The sequence below is a fragment of the Anopheles cruzii genome, chromosome 2, assembly GCF_943734635.1.
Source record: "Anopheles cruzii chromosome 2, idAnoCruzAS_RS32_06, whole genome shotgun sequence".
Taxonomy (NCBI): Eukaryota; Metazoa; Arthropoda; class Insecta; order Diptera; family Culicidae; genus Anopheles; species Anopheles cruzii.
In genome coordinates, this window is record NC_069144.1 from 59,256,066 (window position 1) to 59,281,984 (window position 25,919).

Genomic DNA, 25,919 nt, shown 5'->3' on the forward strand with positions numbered 1-25,919 from the left:
CGGTCGCTCATCGACGGGTACAAGTGCTCGTGGCTCGGTCGTTGGTGGCGTGGGGCTTGATTGTGTGCCGGTGCGTGCCCGTTGGCGGCGAGATAATCGAAAAATCTTTCAAACGCAAATAGCAATGGCCACCGGGTGGGTTCCGGCAGGATTCATTGCCGGCTGCCGGGTTGTAACGCTTCGCTGGGCTCGCGTCGCTTTGTTTGCTTTCTTTTCGCAGCACCCGGATGCGAAAGGATGGTTTAGGAATAGCTGGCACGGGCCAGGTGGACGGATGTGTCGTCGTCTGATTGTCGGGATACGCGTTCCGTGGCGAAACTGGCGCCGGGAAATGGGACGGGACTCGATGGGGTTCATGAACTGTCGTTTTGTTTGCAAAGGACCACGACGACCACCGTCAATGAGCCGCGGAACGCACGGCTCCCGAAACCTGTGGCGCGACAGTGCGACCTGTTGCTTTCTCACTCGCTCACTCGATCACAACTCTTAAAGGGGCTCAGGCGAAGATCGCGCGCCACTCGCTTTCACCGACAACAATTCGATTCACTGACTTTGATTACTATTTCGGTACTTTTTCTTATTGCTTGTACTCTCGCTATCTCTCTCTCTCGCTTTCTCTCTCTCTCGCGGCCACATACTTGCATTCGCACACACTGAGTCACACGACGTCGGTGATCGTTTCGCACGATCGGATCGATTTCGTGCGTTTCATGCGCACTTTGCCATTATGTGATCAAATTTGCACTTATGTAATGTGAGCACCGATCCCTGGGGTCGATTACTTAATCGGGCAGCATCAAAAAAGGGTAATGGCACTTTCCGCCCTTTTGGAATTTTCACCATTTTCTCCAGCGCGCGCGGAGTACACTCACTGCTCCCGTTCGTGGAGATCGCTCCGGTGCGCACGGTGATACTTTGAGCCTTTTCGTGATCTCGCTACATGAGTAGTCGCTGCGCATAGTTTAACACATCCATCCTTGTAAAAGGCGATCCTTCCGGAACCTTTTCTTTCTGGACGATCGCTTCTAGCGCTATCACTCTGTTGCCCAAAATGGAGGGGTCACAATGGCCCCCCTTCTGGACTTCCACTCTCTCTCTTTCTCGGCCACACACTCTAACGGCTGCTGCTTACGGTCTGGCTGATAACTCACTTTTCTGTTCGAAAGCTCGGCTGAAACTGAGCCGCAAACCGATGCGGCGCTCGACTCGAACCGGTTGGTCCCCCGTCGGGCGGTTTGGCCGTCGGGCGGTACCGACGGGCTACCCGATCGCTCGATCGCGCGTCTCGCGTCCGTCGAGTGTCCTCGACAATGATTGAGATCGGGCGGCGGCTCACATATGGTTTTTCACGCGGCCGTGAGCGGGCAGGGGGCCGGGCGAAGGGAAGTGAAGTGTTTCCTTATTTTCTTTTATAGGACCACCCGCGCGTCGCCACGCCACGCCACGCATGTGTTGTGTTGGCAGGCGTTCATCATCATGATCCGCTTCCGTTGTTCCCAAAACCACCGCGGCTTAGATTCGCGTGATGGTTTGTTCTTCTTCGTTTGCTTCCCCCAAACCAGTGGCATCGAGTGGCATTGACTGCGGCGGTTGCGGCGGCGGATCTGTACTCGATCCGGCCACGGACCGGCTGAAAAAACACAACCTCAACCTAAACCAAGAGAGTGGGTCGCCGTTTGCTCGGCTCGCACCGCTCACTTGGATCGCACCGCAGAGCGCGACGCGTGTGTGTGTGTGTCTAATGTGACGTTTAGTAGACACGCACACGGGGCAGAGGTGTTTTTTATGTGCACCACCGACAACGCAGTGTTTGTGTATATTTTTAATTAGACGTTCATTTGTTGATCCGGCCACGACGCTGAGGACAGCCACTGTGCAGCAATCGGTTCCGCTGTGTTTTTGGCCGCGATGGCGCGCTGGATGGATGGCTGGGTTTTGGTTTTTTGCTACTTTTTTATCTCGCCACATGTGCACCACGAGCGGACTGCTTTGATTGAGCCGAAACCGTTACTCGCTCGAGGAGTGCCATTTTGCCATGTACTGTAAATAATGAGCCGAGGGCCGTACCGCCATTTCCTTCCGCTGCCGCCAATTTATTGTAATAAACCTTTGTCCATGCCGGTCGCTGGTGTTGGCAGCCGACATTAGCACCTCCACGGCTCAGCACTTCTGTTCGGATCGGTGGTGTACATAGAGGCCGGTGAGTGAGTTGCTGCATTGCGCAATAATGTGCACCGATTACTAATGGGAATACTATTTTCTATTTCGGGTTCGACTAGACTAGCACGGGAGTTTTTGGAAGCATACATTCAGTCCGATAACAAAATTTGGTTATGAACAAAGAAGTTTTGGGTAAAATTTCCTACCGATTTTCCCGCCCAACCGCAACCCTACTCCGCCGTCATAAAGGTGCGCAAAAGGGCAACGTTTTCGAACTTTATCGTCAGCATTCCCATTTCGTCGTGATCACGGCGAAAATCGTAGATCGGAGCACGGACGAGCAGCTCATCCGCGGGTCCGATGCACCCCGCGGTCAGCTCACTTCGCAACCGTACCGTGGCGTACCCGATGTCCTCGCAATCCTGCCGCTCGTTTACCAGCACAAACGTGAGCACGTCGCGCCCTTCCGGGCCAAGCATCCCTTTCAGTTGTGCGCATCGTTCCGGGTTGCGGTTCGGGTCGAGTTCGATGGGTACCTGGAAGTGAAAGTTGTGCTGCAAACGCAACCCGGTGGTGCCCGTGACGAATGGGGCCGATCCCGGAGTCTCTAGCTGGTGACCGTGTAGGTCGAGAAACCGAAACTCAACGTAGAACACCGACACACCGTCCGTCTGCAGTAGATCGATGGCTGATTCGTGCCACCGGACGGACTGTATCTCGATCGTGAGTCGATCGGTATCGCGCTGTGGCCGCGGGTTAGTATCTACCGGTGCCGGCTGCAGTGGATTGGCCACCGCGTGCCACATGGACGGTTGTCGTCCGAACCCAAACAAACGGGCATAGTTTCGTTCAACCGATTCCGGGACCGATTCGTCATCTGCAAGTAGGAACGGTCCCCCCGTTAGTTGGCCCACTTTCGAATGCGCGCGCAGTTTGCAGTACCTTTCGTCTCGTCCGTTGCGCTGGACTCGGCAAACGAGATCTTTCGCCGCTCGGACCCGCTCGATACGATCGAGCCACGATCGGTCTCGCGCCCTCGGAGTGAACTCTGTATCGCCCGGAAGCGTTCGTTTCTACGGAATGATTTCTGGCGAGAGAAAAGAAGAGAGATCAGGTCATTACTCCTTCCTGGCCAGGGGCCACTGCAGACAGACCTCAAGCTCCGCCGGGTAGCTGTTCATGAGCAACAGCTCGACGTTGCTCGGTTTGTGTCGCTCCTCGATACGGTTGTTCAGGATGCGTGACAGTTTCGGTATCGTCTGGCCAACGGTAACCTGCCGCAGGAGCTGCTGTGTGGTTGGGGCCGCCCCTTGAGTTGCTAGTTCACCACCGTTGCGTGATGATTTCAGCGAAGAACGCTTCGGCGAAGAGTGTGAGCTTCGTAGGGGTGTTGGCTGTGGTTCACTCTTCGTCGAGGCCAGTGCTCTGTCCGGATCAAACACAACACTTTCGGACATAGTTTGCAAGTTTTCGCGCTCCGTCTGGATGCACACATCAGCCAACAGGGGCTTCTGCTGTGGGTCAGGAAAAGTGGGACCGATCAAAAAATGGGACGCAGCGGGGACCCACATGACCCACAAACCAGGGCAGGCAGGGAGGGCTTGGAAGTCGGTTCGGTCCAGAAAAACACGAAAAAACACACAGGCAAACGCAGCCGCAGCCACTCTAGGTATATACTTGGCCATTAATCGACGGGTTCGCTTTCTATTATCACACCAGGGTTGGTATCAGTTCTAGCTAAGTTCTACGCGCTCTCGAAACGCGGTGCCATTAGAATAGGGTGGTAACTTTTGCAGCTGGCACCGGCAAAAAGGGCACCGTTGGGCCGCTCGTGTGTGTGTGCGTGAGTTGACCTAGCTCTATGGAAAACCAAACCGAAGGGGATGCACGCCTCGCACGCCACGGTGAGCTGCTGCTGTTAACCTACCGGAGAGGATAGTGGCGGCGTTGGCGTCAGTTCTCTGATGGGCGACGCTGAAATACGAAATACGGCCTTGTTAGTGACAAAGTATTCGAGCGGAACTCTGCTAACCGACCTTCCAAGCTCTTGAGACTCTGCTCGAGTAGCGTTTTCTCCTCGGCGAGCACCTCGTTTTCGGTGCGCAATCCTTCCAGCATCACCGACAGCGTGTCGTTGTCTTGCTGCAACGTCTTCAGCTTCTCCAGCAGCTCCTTTTGTGATGCCCTCGTCACCAGTTCCTCCTCCTTCAGCGTGTCGATCTGCTTCAGCAGCCCCTGATTGTGCTTCCGGAGGTCATCGAGCTGATACTTGAGCAGTTTGTTTTCGTCCACGATTTTGGTGAAATTTTCCTGCTGCCGTTTTAGGAAGTCTCGCTCAATCTGCAGGACGAAAGTGGGAGGCACACCAGTGGTCCGAGTTCTTGATAGGTCTTGTCACTTCACGCTTACCTCCACCTCGGACATGTTCTCCTTCAGCTTCTCGATGCTTTTCTTCAACCGTTCGCATTCCTCGAAGAGCTCGCTGTTCTTGTCCTTCTCCTTGCGAATCTGCGCCTCCAGGTCGCCTGCGGAACAGGCCGCCGACAAAATGTCATCGGCACGCCACGTGGACAAGGATTTCGGTTGCAAGCGAAATGAAAGTCATTGGAGACACAGGTTGGGGTCCGTTAGAGTATTAGATAAGCAACTAGGCAACAGTATCAACAAACGCCGTTCACAAACATCGCGCCGCGCCGTGGCCTCGCGCCGTCTACTGGCGTCACTTTCTCCTACCTTGCTTCCGCATCTCGTGCTCCATCGAGCGCCTCTGTTCGTCCACCTGGCGCTGCAGTTCTCGCGTCATGTCCTCGACCTGCCGGTTCAGGTTGAGTATTTCGATGTTTTCGGCCGCATTCCGTTTCATGATTTCGTACGATAGCCTCTCCTCTAGCTGGCGCGCCAGCAGCGCACTCTTTTCCTTCTCATTCTGCAGCTCCTGCGGGTGGAGAACCGGAAACGAGAAACAATGGCGTGGCGTGAGGAGTGACGGCCTTCACACGCGTCACGAAAAGCTAATCGATAACCTAACCTTGTGCAGATACTTGATGTTGAGCTTCATTTTCACGATGTCCGTTTCGCGCACCAGCTGCTCGCTGTGGTGGCGCTCGCAGTCGGCACAGTTCCCGGCAACCGGTCTGCCGATGGCCGATGGCCGCGATCGTGACCCACGGAATTTGGCGTTCCGGGTAGCACCGCCGCCGCTAGCACCGCTGGCCGACCGCTGATCGGCGTCTCCATTTTCTTCGCTCACGCCCGTACACGATGCGACATCCCGGTCTTGGTCCTGGTCCCCGTCGCGGTCACGGTCCTCATCGTCTTCGCCTTCGTCCTCGTCATCGGCACCGTACGATTTTCTGGGCCCACTTCGAGTGCGTCCACCGTTCGTAGCGTAGCCATCCACCTCCTCCTCGATGTCGTCATCGTCTTCGTCGTCGTGGTCCGTGCTTCGGCGGTCCTTGGCCAGTCCTTGCTCACGGACCCGGGAGTGTTCTTCGTAGTCATCGTTGGACGGGGATGAAGACTTGCACCGACTCGGCTCACGATCCTTCGCCCGATGGGCGGCACTCTTTGACCGACGGTGCAGGGTTTGACCGTTCACGGCACCGGAAGAGTGTCTCGTCCCGGTGGGTTTCATCGATCCGCCCGTTACACTGTCCATCCGCCGCACGTCGGACGACGTTGCCCGGCGAAGGGCCTCCAGCTTTTCGTGCAACTCTCGGCGCTGTGACTCCAGATCGTGCAGCCTACTGTGGGAAGAAGACGAACCCGAATCAGCTTGGAAAGTTCGGCTTCGGATCACGCCCGGGGGTGGCTTACTTGTAGTGCTCGTTGGAACCGAGCTCCAGGCGGGACTTGGATCGACAGTTACTCTCGCTCGAGGCACGCATCAGCTTCGTTTTGAGGCGCTTGATGAGGTCCTCCTGCTCGTGAACTCGCTTTTTCATGCTGTAATTCTCATCGCACAGCACGATGTACTTGTCCTCGAGCTCGCGGCGCGTCAGCTTCGACACCAGCAGGCGATGGTTGATCAGGTGCCGCTGGCACAGGTCCATCGGGGGCCGATAGTTTTCCGAGTACGGCGATGCGCTAACGGGACGTGCCGATTTTCTGCCACCACAACCAATCATGGTGTCCTTTTCGCGGACCGAATCTTTTCCCATCCCGCCTGCTTGGATCGGAAACAGTACAAGTCTGACTCACCAAGGCAGCACCGGAGCAGCAACAGCAATGGTGGTGGAGTCCACGCTGCGGACACGTCGTGCTGCCATTTTTCCACCCGTCGAATAAGGAGTCTACGATTGTGAAAACGGGAAAACACCACGAACAAAACACGCGCGCTTGATGGCGAATTGATTTGTTGGTGTTTTTGTTAGAACCGTTACCACGGGCAACGACGAAACGGCGGAACCATACAAATGCGTGTGCGCGCGCGCGCGGCGGAACCCTACAAATGTCACTGCACTTTGGGTGTGCACTTTCGGGTGTGTTTTGCAGAAAATGGGCTTCGGTTTTACAGAAAATGTAATAAGATTTATTTTACCACAAGCTTTGCTCCCGCATCAAACTCTGTGCACCATAAACGCGCTCAACTGGTTACGCGACGCGGGCAGTTTTTAGGTCGACCCCCGACGATCGCCGCGGATGCGCTCCTCTCCTCCTGGATGATGTGGTGTATGTATTATTTCACTCTTTATTAATATTGTAAAGGAAGCTTATCGTAGTTCCTTCCATCCTTCCGCCCGTCCGTCCGTCGCGGCCCCCTTGCTTTCGCCTCAAAACGCTGCATCGCATTATTTTGTTTAGGATTTAGCGTTACGTGCCCCCCGCTCTCTGGCTGGGTCTCGCCAGTTTTGTCACTTTCAGTGGCTTCGCAGTTTCGCCATTGTGGTTAGTTGCCGGGCGCTTGATGATGAGTTTTAAACTGGTTTTGCTAGAATGGCCAGCTGCGGCACCCACTCTCAATCATCTCGGATCAACGCATTCGTTTATGTCCTATGTTAGTTCAATGTATTGTTTGTATGATTAGATTTGCCTTCCTGCTGGCCGATCATCATTAGTCGTGTGACATTTTGTTTCTGTTGTTATTATTGTGTTCGTGTTCATGTTCGGTCCTAGAAAGGTTCTCATTAATCTTCCTTTTCGTATGACCGATTGGGTTTTGTACCCTGCTTTTTGGTTTTCTTCCTCTCAATGCTTCGTATCGATCGCACTTCGTTCTGTGGCGCAATTGTTCCCCACTCTCTCTCTCTGTTCTCTCTGTTATAAGAGGATGGAAATAATATTTGATTATCAAAATATATATATATACGTGTGTGTGTGTTTGTATAATATATATATATATCTTTTCTAACTTTTGTTACACTTTTGTTGCTTTCTTTCTAAATTCCGTCACGTATCGAAATCGGTAATCGGTACACACGCAACACCCTTTACTGGCGAGTAGCGCTGCAGAAGTAGACGCACAGCGAAAGGTGGCCGTTTATAACGGCTACACTTTTGGCGTGGTCCACACACACTCTGTTATCCCAGCGTCGGAATTGCTGACAACGGTTCCGTGTCAAAGGAACACGTGAAAAAAGGGAAGCTAATTTTTCGCAATAAAACTGCAGCTCAGTTTGGTCGGGCTTACCGCAAATGGATGCCAAACATGGTGCTGCGGTGAGCAATCTGTTTGTGTTTATTGATTGCGTGCCGGATCACCTCCCGGTTCCCCCGGTTCCCCCGGTTCCGGGTTTGTGGTTGAGTAGTAGTAGTTTAACGTAACTTTGAAACGCATCCCTGCATCCCTGCATCCGCGATCCTGCCAGCGCACGAGCTATTTCGATCCTAGAGTTATTAAAATCTAACTATGTCCAATTTGATGTCTTCTTCCCTGCACCTAGCCCCATCATTTAACCGTATCCGAGTCAGCTTGAGCTTAATCGAGAGAGGATCAAGATTGCGTTCGAAACGTATGAGCCACCGGTTGCCGACACTGTTTGCACGGTTCCCCTCATTCCTCTACTTAACGTTAGTTTCTCGCTTTCTGTCTAGTAAATGATTGCTTTTAGAATCTTTATAAGTTCAGCATGACGTGCGCATCGTTAATGCCACCGGAACTGCGATCCTCTCACAAGGACTGGGGCGATCAGTGATGCGAATGGAACCGAAATCGTAGACCTCCGTAGACGACACTGAACAGTAAATAAACATTGCAAGAGGGAATATCTATATGAATCTAGTTTTCGAAGATCAATCATTGCACCGTTCCGTTTCGGGGCTTTCGTTTAGTTTTCCCCCTTTTTTTCCTAAGCCATGCCATACGCCGTCCGTAGAGGGTTGAGAGGGTGAAGCACGCGAAAAGGGTGAATAAAAATCGATCACTCTCAAACAAAACCGAAATGCTAACGGCAAATGCCGACCGGCAACAGCAAGCTCTTGCGAAATGAGACAACCAAACGAACGAACGAACGAAAAAACAGAGAAAAAATAAACAAAAGCTCTACCTAAAACTGTAAACATTAGTCTAAAGAGGAGCCCGGCACCATTACTACGATGTGTGCGCGCCGCCCAGCGTTCGCTTATATTCTAAGTGTTCCGTTGCAATTCCTGTTAGAAATAATTGAATCAACCGTAGCCATGTGGTCAACAACATAAATCCATCCTTTCGCCCTATTGCCGTTCCGTTCGATCTCCGATTGCGTTTTCCGGGTGTACTTTGCGGGTGTCGGTATTTCTTGTGTTTCTGAAGAGTGTCTCGGTTCGCAGACTTTGCACGGCCACACACCTCAGCGAAACTGCTGCTGGCGCCTTGTTTCGTTCATATTCCATTACGCTGAGTGAACGAAAAGAAAAAGAACGACATGAATCAACCAGTCGTTGCCCAACGCGATGGGGACTGCTACTGCACGATGTATAAGCCGATAGAACCCGGGTCCCCATTAACGCTGGTGCGCCAGAAAAGAAAAAAACATAACACAAACATACAATTCAGTCGCACAACAAAATTATTCAAATAAAAATAAACTGGTTCCTTGAGGTGGCGATCGATCCTTTCGTGTGTAATGTGTGTTGGCATACATGTCTTATCTATCTGCGGCCCACTATTGTCTACCATTTCGGGGCTTCGGGGCCACATTTTCCTACTTTACTAATTTGCGGTGACCGTTCTTTAGCCATACTCTATCGATCAAATGTTGTTCACTTGAATCCCGTGCTCATTGCCGTGATCTCTTTATCCTATTTACAATATAAATGACGAATTGCACATAGGTCGAAAAAAAGGTGAAACAGTTCGCTCATAATGCCCCGCCGGCCACCACCACCACACACGATGATGATCGAGGTCGGTCATTGTCAATTCCGGAGTGTGTCACAAGAATGGGGGGCCTGTGCGGGGGGTGCGGGTTTCCGTAACTCTCTTCTCTCACTGACTGTCTCCACCGTGTGTCTTTAACTGTGCTACTTGCCATGATCGTCATTGCGAAAGTGCATTATGTGTGTGTCCCCCGGTTCTTGATTCAGTCGGTTCTGCCGCAAAGCCGGAACCTAAACCCAATAAGCGATGCTTGGCGTTTTCGTCTGTCTGGATTACCCTCGGGGCGCATCTTCTGCCACTCTCTGTCTGCCAGGCATCCCCGCCGCTTCGGTCCTTAGTGTTTAGCATTCCATGCCGAGTTGATGGGACCCTGACCCTGCTGCTGCGGCTGCTGCTGCTGCTGCTGCTGCTGTTGACCCTGCCCCTGGTCACTGCTGGCTGCCCCACCGGCTCCACCTCCGAGCCCGCCAAAGTCGGGGAAATCGACCAGCGACTGCGTGTTGGGTGTCTTGCGTTCCCACGGCGCACCGCTCACGATGAAGCCCTGCTTGTTGGTGTGAGTGTTCTGGTTGGTCATGTCTTCCATGATCTGCGAGAAGGTGGTTGGCTGCGTCGGAGCTGCGCTCACGTCCTGCAAGAACTCCTCCTCCAGGTTGAGCAGATAGTCGCGGCACGACTCCACGTTGTCGGGCGTTCCGGCCAGGATGACGAGCGATTTGTCCGGATCTTCGGGGCGCGGGAAAGTGATCTCCACGTTAAACTGTTCCTTGATCTCGCGCAGCCGCTTGCCACGGAACCCGATGAAACGGCGGTGCGTTCGCTCGTCGATCGACATCTCCTCCTTGTAGACCGAGCTGAGCGTTTCGACCATGCCCAGGATTTCGTCCCGTGCCGCCTTCGCCTTCTCCTCGTAGCCCTGGATCGTGATGACGCTCTTGTTGTACGGGTCGTCCTGCTTCGGGAACGAGATCTGCACACCGTGGTTGGCGCGAATCTTGTTCACGACCACCCCACGCCGGCCAATGATCTTCTGGTGGTACGTGGGGTCGACCTCGACCTTGATCTCGAACGAGCGTGCCTCGCGGTCCTCGCGTTCCGCTTCCAGCACCTTGATCCGCTCGGCGATGGCTTCCTTCGCCTCGGCGATCGCCGTCTTCGTGCCCGTCACCTTGATGATGTCCAGCCGTTTGTCCTGCGGTGACATCTCGATGTGCACATCGTACGTATTCATCAGTTCCTTCACGTCCCGTCCCTTCTGACCGATCAGCGAGCGGTGTAGATCGAACGCTACGTTGATTTCTTCCGTCTCGGGCACCAAAGCTAGCAGGGCGTCCCTCGCCTGTTCGCACCGTTCCTTGTTGCCGCTGATGCGAATCAGGTCGGCCAGACTGTGGACCGGTTCTTTGGGAACGGGCGGCTCAACAGCTCCACCGTTCACGATATTTCCCGTTTCAGCAGCGCCGTCGGGGGCACCGTCACCGTTACCGTTCTGGTTCGGGACCTCCGCGGACAAAGGGTGGTGCTGGTGCTGGTGCTCGTGGTAACTGACAGCGCTCGTGCCGCGCTCGGGGAACTTTATATTCACTCCGAACTCGGACGTTATGCCCTGCACCTTGGAGCCTCCCTTGCCCATCACGATGCGGTGGTGACGCGCGGGAATGAAGCACTCGATCGTGACCATCGATTCCAGCTCCCCGACGATCTCCAGCATGCGCTGCTTGGCCGTCTCGATGCAATCCTTCGGCCCCTTGAGCGTTACGCGATCGGGGCGCTCACCGCGGTCGCTACGCGGGAACGAAATCGACATACCGCCGCACTCTTCCTCGATGCGCTTCAGCACCTTGCCGCGGTTGGAGACGAAGTGCTTGTGGAACTTCGGATCCATGCTCAGCTCGTCCTCGACGATGTTGTCGATGTTCTTGATGATCGCCTCCAGCTCGGCCTTTGCTTCCTCCACGTTTTCTTTCTTGCCAATGATCGTGATCGCCTCGTTGTCCTCTTCGTTGACACCTGTGGAGGAACAGAAAAGGGGGGCGGATCAACATGCGAGTCAAATCTTCGACCGAAGAACCGGTTCGTACCAGGGAAAATAACTCGAGCACCGGTCTTGTCGCGTATCTTCTTGATCGAAGCACCATTCTTGCCGATCAGGAACTTGTGGTGCTGCGGTTTGGCACGGATCTGCACGGAGAACGAAGACAGCTCCTTCTCACTCGACAGCTCCAGCAGTTGCCATTTCGCCCGCTCCACGTCCTCTTTTGGGCCACGTACGATCACTTTGTCGCTCTTGGAGTCCGAACTCGGGAACTTGATCGACACACCACCGCACTCTTCCATGATCGCGTTGATCAGCATGCCGCCCGCTCCGATCAGTGAAATGTGGTGCTTGGCCGGTATGACGATCTCCTCCGTCACGATATTTGCCATCTCGTTCTGGATCTTCTGGATGCGCTCACGGGCCTCCTTCACGTTTTCCTTCTTGCCCGTGATGAGAATCACCTCGTTCGCGTCACCCTCGGCCGGCAGATCGATCTTGGTCTGTGTTTCGTCGCGAATCTTCTTAATGTTCGCCCCGCCCTTGCCGATGATGTACTTGTGGAACTGCTTGAAGATGGGCACCTCCATCACGAACGAGCTCTTCTGCAGCTCCTTCACGTACTGCGTCAGATACTTGTGGCACCGGTCCACGTCCTCCTTCGGGCCCCGGATTTTCACGATATCCGACTTATCGTTCGGGCCCGGAAACACGATCTGCACGTTGTTGTTCTTCTCGCGGATCTCGCGAATCGACTCGCCCTTCGCACCGATAATCGTCTTAAACAGCCGGTGATCGATGTTGATCGTTTCTTCCTTCTCGTTCTCCCACTTGGCGATCTTCTCCAGCAGCTCCTGCTGGGCCTTGGCCACGCCCTCGGCCGGGCCCTCGATGCGAATCGGTTTCGAGTCCTTCTCGTCAATGTTGATCTGCACCTCGTACTCCTCCTTCATGCGGTTAATGTTCGAGCCCGCCTTGCCGATGATGTGCTTGCAGTGCACCGGATCGACCATCATCTCCGCGAACGTGAGACGGCCGGTCAGCTCGTTTACCTTTTCCTGCAGCTGCTCGGACGCAATTTCCACCTGCTCCGGCGGCCCATCGATCTTGATCTTGTCCTCGTTGAACTCGACGTGCACGTTCGGGTGCTGGACGGAGAACTCCTTGATCAGGCTGCCCTCGCGCCCAATGATGTACTTGTGGATCCACTGCGGGCACTCCAGCACGTTCGTGCGGATCGAGTGCGCCTTCTGGTAGACCACGCTCAGCGCATTACCCAGCTTGTCCTGCGATCCGCGCAGCGTGATCGTATCGCTGGGTGAGTCACTCGCCGGCATCTCTACCGACACGCCCGTCATCTGCAGGATCTCCTGGATGGTGGAACCGCGCGGGCCGTACACGTACTTGTGCTGAGCCCGCGGCACCTCGACCGCCACCGAGGTGCACTTCTTTTCCATCTCCTTGTAGATCGCCTCGATGCGCGCCTTCGCCTGCAGCACACCTTCCTTCTCGCCCGTGATTATGATCTCGTCCTTCTGCACCGATTGCGGCGGCACGTTGATTTTGGCGCCCGTTTCCTCCGTCATCTTCGACAGGTTTTCGCCGAACGCTCCGATCACGAATGGGTGGTAGATTTTCGGCACGTTGAACCGCTCGAACGCTTTGCGCGACTGCTCGTCCGACATCGTGCGAATCTCGTGCTCGGCCTTCTCGATGCCTTCCTTCGTGCCCAGGATCGTGATCGCGTCCGAGTCCTCGCTGATGCGCGGCACATTGATCTTGGTCGAGGTGGATCGCTCGAGCTCGCGCAAGCGGTCACCCTTCTTGCCGAGGATCCAGCGATGGTGCTCGCGCGGGATGCTGATCGTCTTGCTGGCCTGCGTCTGGAAGTGGACCAGAATCTTGCGCCGCGCTTCGAGCACCTCGTTCGGCTTGCCCGTCACCAGGAACGTCAGCGATTGGTCCTTGGCGCTCGAGATCTCGATGTGCGCGTGCGTTTCCTTCATGATCGTTTGGCACGTGCGCAGCGATTCACCCTCGCCGAACTTGTCCGAGTCGTACTTGCGCTCGCCGGACGGTACGATGAATACCTGCGTCACGATCGAGCTACCGACGCGCATACTCTGGGCGGCCGGCGACAGGGGATTGTTGAAGCGCGGCGGTTCACTCTCCGGCAGCGCCGGAAACAGATCGTCGTAACAGGGCGTCGCGGGCGCGACTGGGGCCGACGGTGACACCACACCCAGGACGTTGGTATCGTTATAGCTCATAAATCCGGTCATCTGCGGTTCGACGCCTTCCATCCCCGTTGAAGCTGCCTGGTCCTCCATCTTTACTGCCTGCGTGTTTGTTGTTACTGCTCGGAAAGAAAAGTCCTATTTCGTTGCAAGTCTTTACAGTACAACTGAAAGAAAAGAGGAGAAGAGAAATAAGAAAATATAATCAAACGATCGGGATTATTTGACCAACGTTTTGATATGAAACAATTTACGGAACGTTCACGAGAATCAATGCCAATGATCCACCATCTTGGGGCGCTACACTTTCAAGAGAAACACCGTGACCGACGGAGAGAACCGGCGGCCGATATGAATGATTTGCATGTGTAGTAGTGATGGTCGATGGTACACGTACCACGGGGAAGGGAACAAATAATTTAGATGCAACTGCGTTTGGGCGGAACCGTGTGTGAACCGGGCCGTCACGAAACGTTCTAATGCCGCTGGATGGGCAAGTGCAAGTGGTTCCGTAACTGGTTTTGAAAATGGGGCCGCAAACAACGCAAACAACCAATCATCGCACGGTTCTTGAAGAACCTTAACCCTCCACGGCTATTCAAAGCGTTTCAAGATGGCATATGATGTCAATGACCCCCAACGGGGTTCCGCTTCCGTAACACCCATCGTGTATCGTGCATTTGGTGAAGGTTCAGTGTTTGGGGGACATTTTGCGTTGTACGTGCCAAACAAAAGCACACGTTGGACACTTTTGACCGCAAGTTGGGCCCAACCAATGGGATGCTGATAAGCCGCGAATCAATCACCACCACCACACGACCGACTCGGCCGAATCCGTGTGCGCGGCATTGCTGATACCGGGCTCGAACGCGCTCTCGTTATCAGTCGCCGGTTACCGAATGGGGGCCACGCTCTGTGCACACTCTCGGTTAAAACATATCGTCCCGTCGCAACACGCACGCAAAGACGGCCGGCCGGCCGGTTGTAACATTGTTGCCTAGAATTGTGCAACCGAAGGGCACACAAGTTGCTCGCCCTTTAGCGGCACCAGTCGGTGATAGGTTCGCGTTGGCGATCCGCCGCGGCTGACGACGTGGCACCGCGCGCAAGGCATATGAGAGGAAGAAAACATCAACATCATTTTTCTACGTTCGATCCGAGGGCTTGCGGTCAAGAATATGGTTAATTATTTGCTCCATCGCCGCCCCTGCTAGATACACAAACTCTCTGGCCGCTCTCGGCTCTGGCGTGTGCATCGCTGCGCCTAGACGGAACGGGCTAGAAACGATTGGAATGCTGAGTGGTGTGACCCACGGGGAGCGAGGATCTTGCCGGAACGTTATGTTGTGTTTCTGGTTTGATGGCTTTCTTCTGCATCATCCCTTTCGTTCGCGTCGCTCGACCACACCAGGTGCCAGCAGAGGACGGCAAGAGTGGCCGAAAGAGATGCAGTCCCGCGGCCCGGAGCACTAGCAACTAACGGGTTTTTTAGGTTATGTTTTGATTCACTTGCTTAGCCTCTTTGGTTGGTCGTCGCCGATAGAGAGAGAGGATCGCAAACACGACGACCGCGAGATGCCCGCACGCAACCACGCATTCCCCCGCCGTGGCGCTATGTTGGGTGTTCATTATCGCCCTCCCCCGTGGCCCGCGTTCCGCCCTCGCTACTGTCAACTGTCTAGTGTAAATGAACTTTCTCTCCCGGGCCGTCTCGAGTGAACGCACGGCGAGGAACACAAGAATAAGGAGAGCAACAAAAACACGGTTCACGTAATCAGAGCTTCGACGTGTCATTCCTTTACCCGCATGGTCCGGCAGTCAGCAGCAGCACCGCGTTTACAAAATTAAACATTCCCGTTGGCAACGCAATCCAAAGGGAGGGGGTCCTGGCTTTTGAGTTTCGAAACTATCAGAAAGCGGGACCCCGGGAGACCGGCACCGGCAGATAAGACAAGCGGTCTCGTGTGGGATACCCCCGGCCGGATAAAAATGAATTGCGACGTAGAATCTCTCCCGCGCGGACGGACGACGTCGCGACCGCAGAAGGACGGTCGACGACCCACACACCACCACCTCACCGCGCGGTCAGTATTTCTGCGCGCTCTGTCTCTCTGCGCGACCCCCCTCCGTTTTACTCCTTTCGTTCATTTCTGCCTAACCGCGGGGCCGAAGCAGGAAAAGAGAACACGTCGACAAATTCCACAGGCCATCCGCGGCGGCATATCGCTTTCACCAACACACACTCGCGGAGCGCGAAGAACGCGGCCGCGGAACCGGCTCCTATTGTGGCTCACACGCGGCGGCGGCCCCCGTGCCGTCGCCGCCGGCCAAAGAGAGAAAGCTACACACCACAGCTGGAATCGCCAGAGATGCGTGCGTGTGTGTGTGGGGTGGCCACAAGAGAACTGATCTCTGCTGAACACCTCCGGACCGTTTTTGTTTTCCACCGTATGCTACTTATGTTTTCAACCCACGGGGTGGTGGTCCTCTTTGCGAATGGCCAGACACGATGGCCAATGAACCGCCGCCGCCGGTCCGGGGGGACACATGCTCTGGTGGTGTGTGGCGGGGGGAAGAAAACGAATTAACGACCTCAGCTATTAACCCAAAGGGCCATCGTTTGGACGGGTAACGAACGGGACGGGTTAAAATCCGGGCACTCTGTCGGCGAACCCGGGAATTCCGTTTGCTATATGCCACGTAGCAGTACCCCGGTACTTACTGTACTGTGTATGCCAAAGATCCGGGATTAGATGGGGGTTGTCCTCTTTTGAGACTCCAGTTTGCTGCACTTGGCTTTGACCTTTAGCACGATTAGCACACACCGTCACAAAAAACACGTTCCGGAAAATGTCGAGCAGCAGCGTAAACGAGAATTAAAAAACGAAAACGAGATTAGATGAGGATATTTACGCGCAAAGTGCGTCACTTAGAGTCGATCCGATTGCAATCCGCAGCACCGCAACCATTCGTGCCTGTGCCTTTTTCGCGATTCGCGGCAGCAAAGTTTACTGCGTTGGGTAGTCAATGGTACCGGCGGCGGCGGCGACTACTACGTTCACTGACAGCGCCGGCTCACTACGTTCTCACTGCATAGGGAGAGTACCAGGATAAAAGGAGGCGACGGACGTGCGAAACCGAAAGGATATCAAAACACAAACATCTCGGGGTACGATTTTACTCTCCTCCTGCCAGAGGCAAACATAAGGAAGACCAAGTGCGGTACGTCAAATGCGCGTGTGGGATAGAGAGAGAGAGAGAGAGAGTACCCGGGCAGCGCATGAACCCGCAATGAACCCGGGTGATGAGAGAGACGTGGAGCGTGAAAAAAGTGACCGACCGCGAGCGAAAAGGAGACGTCGACCACGTTTTCCGAATGTAGAATGCACCACCACCTCCGGTTCCGAGCGTACAGATTGTGGCCGGTGGACGGAACACCACTAATCCCCGCGCCCGCAATAGATCTCTACGGCGCGGACACCGGATTACCGGGTAAAAGAAAAGGACATAATGCACGCGCGCACCACGGGGCCACACAATCGGCACACGGATCTGTCAGCTTTGCTTCCTTTATCTTTCGGCCGTACGGGAGGGTTTTCTGCGCCGCGGAGACACACATTAAAGATCTCGATCGTCGACGAATCCGCGTAACAACGGCACGCGCTCTTACAGATAGCGAGCCCCGCGAAACGGAAAGGGCGCAGGGGTCCGAACTTGGGCCGCGGCAGCACAATATGGTTCCGAGGGACGGTGACGGAGAACGCACAGATTCGCACACGCATCGGCGGAACCTCTACGGAGGTATTTACGAAAAACCGGATTGGAGGACCGGAGAATCGGTCTCTCTCTTCTGACCGCCACCGCGATGACGCGTCCACCGCCGATGATGGCCGAACCGGATTTTTTGCCACGGAATCCGACTGCGGATGGCCAAGAAGACGGCGGCGGCTAAGGTCCCGAAAACCCTGCTTGGCCGGTGTTTCCGATGGCAACGGGAGGCAAATGTTGGCACGGCACTTTTTACCACGAAAGCAAATTTCAACACGGATAATCGGTGCTGCGGATTGCGGATCGCAGCAAAAAAGATTTGTTACTGATTTTACTGACCAGTTCTTTTTGAGTGTTGCTTTCGACGTTCTTGACACGGTGGAAGAGAAATGGCTACGATGTCAGATTTTCGTCGATTCGCCAGCGCAGCAAATGACGTCACGCTGGGTTGCTAGACAGAGTGGGTAGCGATTAGTTTTTACGGCAAATTCTGTGGCGGCTAGCAGGTATGTTTGTTATTAATTAGGTGGCACGAATTTTGCAGCACGGGCTGTATTTACTAATAACTTTACGGATCGAAAAGATATTGGGAAGAACGTTCTTTGCGAGGGTCGTTGTTTCGTCGATCCATTTGAACCGCTTCATCGATTGTAATGACAGATGGAAATGCACCTTCATCTATCCTCTCCCTCACATTCAACTGTCAGATCGTTCGCTGTTGTAAATAAAATGTTTCATTCATCACGACTTAACAATTTTTCTGCAATTATTTAACTTGTTTGCTTCCGCCATGCACTTTGCTACACTCTATGTCTAAGTTTAGCACTACATTGCACATTTCGGGATGGTATTCACGCGGTGGAAGGAAGGCGATTGCAGCGCCGCACTTGTAAATTTGGTATAACTTGTGGTATTGCATGAAAGTTGTACGCAAGTGTTGAAATTTGTATTTAAAAATCTACAAATTATTGTTTTGCTAATCAACACGCATGAAATGGGATGGGAATTGAACGTGTTTGAAAATGTCCTTGTCAACAACTGTAATCCTTCACTCTGCCAAGTTTCCGGAGAGTGTCTTTCCGAAGACCATCAACGGCTCAACAGTTCCTCGTCCAACTAAAGGACGTTGGTTCGTCTTTGCGGCTCATTTTGCAAAACAATCGATAGCCTTAGGAGGTTAACAGCAATCGAATTGATACTCGAATCGGAAAACTTTGCGATCTAAAGCCGAACGTCACCATGGGGAAAGTTTTCGCACGCGGTTCCGTGTTCTTGATGGAAAATTTGTTACCTGCAGCGGTGCCACAGTGAAGCGTTCGAAGATACCTCTGCAATCGGTGGAGTAACTTGGCAACTGTATCAGCCCGCTAACAGGCATGCACTTTGGCATTGTTTTATGGCGAGAGCACGACGCCGGCCAAGAGGAGCAACATAAAACAGCATGCGTTCTTAGAGGTGTGCCCTCGAGGTCTGAAAATGTGTTAGGAAAAATTCTATTACTACATCCGTTACTGTGATCGCTTGCGACACACACTCTCGTTTGCGGTGGAGAAAACTTGCCCCATTAAAGGTTTCATTGGCCCAGTCTTCGGAGTTATCCGCAGCGAAAGAGGCCAGCATGATCTTCTACTCATTGAACCATTTATGCAATTGATATGGCAGCAACATCGGCAAACTGCTGAAGTTGATGTCGTTTCGAACGGTGACGATGGTGGTGATGGCTTTATTGGGTGCCCTTCCATCGTTGTGTCCGTAAGTTGAATGGGCGGGATAGGAATCAGGTCGCGGTTGTCTGTTAGCAAAAGTGATAGCTCTGTACATTGCCAACATCGGAGAACCTCTTGTGAAAGAGTCCCTAACGAAAGGTGGGTTCGATCTTGTTGTTCAGTTCCGGTATACTGACACCAAACTGACTGCACACACGAGTAGAAATAAAACAAGTTTCAAGTTGCTTCTTTCCAAAGAGGTCTTTTTATTTGGGCTTCTCGTTCGGAACGCAAACGGAGTGCTTGCTTTCGAAGTGAACGAATTGATTGGTACCGTTGGCCCCATGCTGGAGCTCTTCAGGGATTAATTAGAAGCGCGCTTCTTTCATTCGTCTATACTGTTTGATTTCCACAATTTCCATGTTTGGGCACATGTGCACTTTTATAGAAAAAAACCGTGAGCATTCGGGAGAAGGTAGGTAGAGACAATATTTATACGATACGATACGATGCGATTTTTATGAATCTTTTAACGAACCACATGCAATTGTCCCTGGGATATCGCTGTTGATTCGTTCTGAAATGATCAGGCTTAAGGGTAGCGAGAGTCTGGAGCAAGGAGAAATTAATGCAGTTCCTTTGATTGTGCGACCGGAGGCCGAAGAAAGAAAGCAACCGATCCTGTGCAACAATAGCCTCAACCCTTCGTTGAACCAGCATCATCGGATGCGGTCCGTTCCGGTCGATGCTGCTCACCCCAAGAAGCTTGTGCGACTTTTGTTGCCATTTCGTTGGATTGTTTCGATTTGCTACTTGACTTCTTGGGCCGCCACCGCGGTTTACTGGGAAAATATGAAAAGAAACTGGCCACGGCGTGCGGCTTCATGTTGGTGCCTTTTTGTGCCGTAGAAGAATGGTCCTTATCGTGCTTAGCAGTGAGGGTCTTCGCACGTTTCACACGCTTTTCACGCCGTTCCCGTTTGTGGCGGGCACATCCTTTGGTTTTCCGTTTTTTGTTTCCCTGTGGCCTTATTCGCGATTGGACTCTTTTATTGTGCGAAAAGTGCCTTTCTTCTTTTGAGGTTGTGCTGCATCTTCCCCTAAAGAACTCTCACGTTTTCTCGTTATGTGCCCAGGACCGCCAGGTATCGGCGTGGAGTGTAATGGAGAAAACGAAATGGATGTTTGCCCGGATCGGGGAGCATTTCTCGGACCGTCGAATCGCGCTTTATGGTAAGTGTCAGTTTCCGGTTCGGAAAAGCGTTTTATAATTTTCTTTGACTCTTGGGGCGGCTGTACTAACTCTTTGGCGGTGCCCTCTTCTGTCTTTTCTTCATTACCGTTCTTCTTTTCACTATTTTCAGTAGCCTCGTTGGCGTCAGTGCTATTTTCTGTGCCTTCTTCTGCACCCTCGTTACCCTCTTCTTTGCCTTCTTCTGCACCATTTTTACCTTCACCTTCGCCCTCTCCATCTGTCTCTTGATCTTGATCTTCACCATCTTCGGCATTTCCTTCTTCTCCACCTTCACCTTCTTCTTCATTATCTTCCTCGGCACCATTTTCTACCTCGTTATCACCATTATCGTCCCCATCACCGTTTCCGGTATTCTCCTCGCCATCTTCTTCCTGCCCATCTTCACCACCATCTTCTTCATCCTCTGGACTATCAATCGAAGCCTCCGTGGTCGTGGTTCGTCCGGGGTTAATGTACACAGGATAGACTGTCAGGACGAAGCCGAGGTAGAAAACGTTAGTGACCCACCGCACCTACCCGCAAACTTGCACCGTGGCACCGTACTTGTGGGACGTCAGCATGGATCGTCCTTTCCCTGGCCACCTGACGAAGTTCCGGGACTCAAGCGTCCCGACCCGACTCACCTGGATAGGCACAGCAGGGTCGCCAAACGACGCCGACCCGGGCGTACTGGGAGCAGTACTGGCGCACTCCGACGTCATCGAGGGCGAACACGTGTCTCCCAAGGTCAATTACTGCGGGCCTTAGGTAGGCCGGATAGAGCGGCCAGCGACCGGTTGCCGCGTAGCTACACAGGATCTCTACGGTTACGCTTGGATTGGTCATTATGGCGTTGGTAGCGCTTTCACTTCGCCATCGCCCGTACTTACGTGGCAAACGCAGCAGATCCTGGTACGTCCCGGGCGGGCGCCGGTTCGAGCCACCGACCGTCGCACCGGGGGTTAGGACCACCTCCGACGGCACCAGAGTGGGCGGTTTCCAACCGTTCGGCGGATCGCCCGATATCGGTGTCTGGGCCGGAGCGTAGCGTGTCCAGAAGAGCGCGCCACACGGCCCGACGTTGAGGGCAGCGAGCAGTATAATTAGCAAATCGGCACCAATTAGGCGCTGTCCCTTGCGAGGAACTTCCATTCCGGGAGCCAAGAGTGACCTTTGTAACTGACGTCGTCGTCGTCGAAAGGCAGAATCGGCAGTGAGACCATGCGACGATCAACGGGAGGGTTTTTAGTCCATTGATCGCCAACTTACGCATCGAACATTGGGAAACACTCGGACGCCACACTGCTTCGTTTGACCCAAATACTTAGTGCGGCCATTAGATTGCAACAGCTTCAGACCAAAATGACCCTAATGATTGTGATAATCGATTAGTCAATTCCTACTGAAGGTGGCCGAGAGGTCGATCAAAACGAAATGGTAGAAATTATTCCGTTCCTGCTTTGAAGGAATGGTTGGTGTGGCGGCTGCTATCATCCTTTTGCTCCTTAGCCATGTTGTTGACACATAAATCGGCAGCCGTGGCCGAGGACAGGCTTATGGACACTTTTGCCCCGTTTTGTTGCCGACACTCTACACCATCTGTAAGCAGGATGCGACTCGGCGAACAAAGTAGTTGAAAGAGCCCACTTCGCCGAGTAGCCGGGCTGTAAAATCTTTTCCCGGCAGCTTACGGATCGGAAGTGGAAGTGCTCGAAAGGGCGGCTTTACCGCAGCAACTGGGCGCCCCCATTGAATGAGATTAGCCCGACTGGTAAATGGTACGGCCGGAGGAGCGGCCGTCCCATTCCGGCCCGAGCGCTCAGGCAACTATCTCGAAGTGCAACAAGTTGTTCCCGCAAACCGCTTTCGCAAAGTGCAGTACAGATCTTTCGACCGAAAGTCCCCAGGCAACTAAGCACTTGTCGTCCTCATCGACATCGGCGGGAATGTCGAGGTAGGAATCGTTTTTAACTTTGGACTCTCGGTGTCCGGGTTGACTGTGTCCCGGTGACCTTGGCTATGCCAGTGGCCTTGATCCATCCATCGTGATGTGGACTGACCGAATGGAGTACGGTGGAATATTAACCATCTGCTGTTGTAAAACTGTTTCCCAAAGGACACTCCGACCTATCGGATTCGTTTTAAAACGCCCATTACTCCGCCTTGGGTACGGGACGACGGTGCAAACAGATTGTAACCGAAAGAGGTCAAACTGGTTGGTTCACTTTTATTCCCATTTGATTGATTAACATACGCGAAGGGACACCCATAGATATTCCTTAGCAGGGCCACCGTTCTTCATTACGTATGCGCCGACTGGGGGGCAAAATTGAAAAACCTCGGCCTCAACAACCTCATCTCCGTCGTCGTCGTCCTCGTTGGCGGCAAACACACAATAGGGTCTTTTCTTTCCACGAATGCAAACAAGGCTTATGTAAACTGTGTGTGTGTGTGGGGCAGACACACGTACACGAGACCCTGGGAATATTCTCGATAATTCAATAATCGCTCACTCATATTACATTGCTCGATAAGTGCTGAAGCTCAAAAGCTCAGCTTCAAGCCATTCGTTCTGTGTTCGACAGCAAACGCCATCAGTAATCGTAGCCTACTGCTCATAGGTTAACTGCTTATTGATCCACCTGCTTGTCCCGTGAGCGATCAGCAAACGGGTTGACTTTGTACTTCGATTGAACAATCCAACTCGGGGTCGACTTCTTCCGGGCTTGTCCAGATGTCCCGACACAAGCGTCGTCGTCGGCTAATTGTGTTTGCACAGTATGATTGAACTTCCTGCTATAAATATCGGCCCCATTCGCTACCGTGGTCCAAACTCCGGTGCCAGCTTCCGTTCAGTTCCGGTGGTGTACTCTAACCGGAAGCTAATGCGTGTCACGCTAAACGCCGCCACCGGGGTGAGCCCAGCTGTGGTGATTGTTTTAACCCTGTCCACTATTATCCCTCCGTGCCTGCCGTGTTTGATCTCCGGTGTGCCGATTGCCGATTCCATTGGGGCGCTACTCACCCATATCGGTAGCCCTCTGAAGGTGACCTTCTTCGCCGACTGCTGGACAGATGGTAAGTCGCAGTCGCATTTGTGTAGCGTTTCGCAGAGTTCTACCTCTACCGTCTTCCAGAGCAACGATTAAATTTGGGCAAAATCGTGTTGCGTAAGCACCTTTGGCAGTTCGTGCCGCGGGTCGCGGACATTGATGATCAGCTACGGGCATGGCGCACGGTTCTGGACGACGATATGACGAGCCATCAGACCATGGTAGTTGTAGATTTGAAATGCAACGCAACGGGGCGGTTCCTGCGAGAGGCAGAACATCAGTTGTACTTGAACTTTCGCTGGTTACTGGTTGACACTGAGGCACTGGAGGGACCGAACGTGGCGGTGGCGAGCCAACTGGAGCGCTACTTCGGCGTACTCCAACCGTGTCCCGTGCTGCTGAGTAGTGAGGTGTTTTTGATGATGCCGGAATCGGAGCAAGCGATTCTGTTCGCCCAAGGCAAGTGTCCATTGACGGATACTAGCCACTTTATGCTGTGAGTTCTTCCTTCACCACACAGTTTACAGGGTGTCCCGCGATGCTGAGTTGCGTGTAGAGGACTACGCGCGTTGGAGCGCAACCCGAATGGAGGAACTACGAACGGAGAAGGTGACCTCCGTGAGGCGTAAGAACTTGTACGGCCACCAGCTGCGGGCCTCGATGGTGATTACCAATCCCGACACCATCCACCATCTGACAGACTATAAGTATGGGGAGTTCTCGGGTGACTTGGTGACTCCTCCGTCACTCAAAACTTCCACTGTTTCGAAAACAGGGATAAGCACATCGATACGATCACTAAGGTGAACTATTTACTCACAAATTGCCTGGCCACGTATCTCGGAGCGACGGTCAGCTACTCGCAGGTGTCCACCTGGGGCTACTACAACGCCACCACGCGCCTCTGGGATGGTATGATCGGTGAGCTGGTGCACGACACGGCCGATCTCGGCGCCTCGCCCCTGTTTCTCACCACCGATCGTACCTCTGTGATTCAGTACCTGGCCATGACTTCGGCCACACGTTCGAAGTTTATCTTTCGCTCCCCGAAGCTTTCCTACACCGAAAACGTGTTCCTCCTTCCGTTCGACAACGTGGGTATACCTGGCGTAGTTCTAGAGATCACAGACCGATCGTCAACGTCTCACCTCTCGCCGTAGGATGTGTGGGCTTGCGTGATCGCTGTCATCGCGTGCTCGTCAGTGCTGCTGCTCGTCGCACTGTGGGGCGAATGGAGACTTGCCGGACCCAACGCTCAACTGATGGCCACCGATCCTGCGACGCTGACGCCAAGCTTTCGCGACGCCCTACTCATGACGTACGGAGCGTCCTGCCAGCAGGGTTCGTCGGTGCTGCCACGAAACTGTTCCGCTCGGCTCATTACACTGCTCACGTTCATCGTGCTCATGTTTCTGTACGCCAGCTACTCGGCCAGCATTGTCGCCCTGCTGCAGAGTCCATCGACGAAGATTCGGTCGCTCGAGGATCTACTGGCCTCGCGGCTCAAGTTCGGTGTCCACGATACCGTGTTTAATCGGTACTATTTTACGCACGCCACGGAACCGACACGCCGGGCGATCTACGAGCGTAAGGTAGCGCGGCCCGACGGCGGACCGGCGGCGTTCCTGGAGCTGGAACAGGGTATCGACCGGATACGCCAGGGACTGTACGCGTTCCACGTGGAGCAGGGCGTCGGTTACAAGGTGATCGGGGAGACGTACCAGGAGGACGAAAAGTGCGGTTTGCAGGAAATTCAGTTCCTGCAGGTGGTCGACCCTTACTACGCGATCCAAAAGAACTCGTCGTTCGAGGAGCACATCAAAATCGGGTACGCCGCCAAGGGAGGAAGGGTCGGTGCCCATTATTTACCGCTAATTACTGGCGGTGGCCATTTGCAGACTGTTTCGCCTGAACGAGCACGGTATCCAGTATCGAGAAAACGCGAAGCTGTACACCAAAAAACCCCGCTGCTCCGGCGGTGGCGGCAAGTTCGTTCCCGTCAGCCTCGTGGACGTGGAGCCCGCCGTTTGGATTATTCTCTGGGGAGCCGGCTTGGCGATGGGTTTCTTTCTGCTGGAGTACCTCTACCACCGCACCCGGGCACGATGCGCACCCGAGTGGTGCCGTACGGCTCGAGATTCGAGACGCGAATGGTGCCCTTGGTAAGTTAAAGCAAATTTATATTTTACGAAACGAACGAAAACTGCGAGTTGAAACGGCTTTTTTTAAATAAATTGATTTATTTCGTAAAGAGGAAAAACAATCTATCAGATGCTTCAACTACAGTATATGTAAAGTATATGTATATAGAGAATTTACTACATCGAGTGTGTGTTACGAATCGCGTATTACCAGTTTAGAGTAGCTTGCACATCTATATTCGATTCCCTGCTGCTCCGGCTTTTGCTACACTTGCTAACTTGCCGGGC

General features: G+C 53.5%; 3 protein-coding genes across 3 annotated transcripts; 1 reads left to right on the forward strand and 2 right to left on the reverse strand.

The window, feature by feature from the left end:
* Positions 1-2,390: 2,390 nt before the first annotated feature.
* On the reverse strand, positions 2,391-6,320 carry LOC128267124 (titin homolog). Its single transcript, XM_053003912.1, is given in 8 exon segments — positions 2,391-3,024; positions 3,123-3,247; positions 3,315-3,674; positions 4,088-4,134; positions 4,197-4,685; positions 4,894-5,095; positions 5,189-5,906; positions 5,977-6,320. Coding segments are annotated over 8 exon segments (2,919 nt in total).
* A 354-nt stretch (positions 6,321-6,674) lies between these two features.
* Positions 6,675-16,579, reverse strand: LOC128268461 (vigilin). The gene is made up of 3 exons (XM_053005565.1): positions 16,452-16,579; positions 11,539-13,896; positions 6,675-11,467 (listed from the first exon to the last, which is right to left on the reverse strand). The coding sequence occupies exons 2-3, from the start codon at positions 13,820-13,822 to the stop codon at positions 9,792-9,794; spliced, it is 3,960 nt and encodes a 1,319-aa protein (XP_052861525.1). The 5' UTR covers positions 13,823-13,896; positions 16,452-16,579; the 3' UTR covers positions 6,675-9,791.
* A 6,743-nt stretch (positions 16,580-23,322) lies between these two features.
* LOC128267125 (ionotropic receptor 75a-like) lies at positions 23,323-25,656 on the forward strand. The gene is made up of 6 exons (XM_053003913.1): positions 23,323-23,515; positions 23,575-23,949; positions 24,011-24,197; positions 24,266-24,584; positions 24,651-25,318; positions 25,389-25,656. The coding sequence occupies exons 1-6, from the start codon at positions 23,323-23,325 to the stop codon at positions 25,654-25,656; spliced, it is 2,010 nt and encodes a 669-aa protein (XP_052859873.1).
* The last annotated feature ends 263 nt before the right edge of the window (positions 25,657-25,919 follow it).

Excerpts from the sequence above, each read along its gene's own strand:
- LOC128268461 (XM_053005565.1), bottom strand. The coding sequence starts at position 13,822 with ATGGAGGACCAGGCAGCTTCAACGGGGATGGAAGGCGTCGAACCGCAG. Across the intron at positions 11,468-11,538 it reads TGCTCGAGTTATTTTCCCTG|GTGTCAACGAAGAGGACAAC; the intron begins GTACGAACCGGT and ends GTTCCTCCACAG.
- LOC128267125 (XM_053003913.1), top strand. The coding sequence starts at position 23,323 with ATGCGTGTCACGCTAAACGCCGCCACCGGGGTGAGCCCAGCTGTGGTG. Across the intron at positions 23,950-24,010 it reads AGCGATTCTGTTCGCCCAAG|TTTACAGGGTGTCCCGCGAT; the intron begins GCAAGTGTCCAT and ends TTCACCACACAG. Across the intron at positions 25,319-25,388 it reads GAGGAGCACATCAAAATCGG|ACTGTTTCGCCTGAACGAGC; the intron begins GTACGCCGCCAA and ends GGCCATTTGCAG.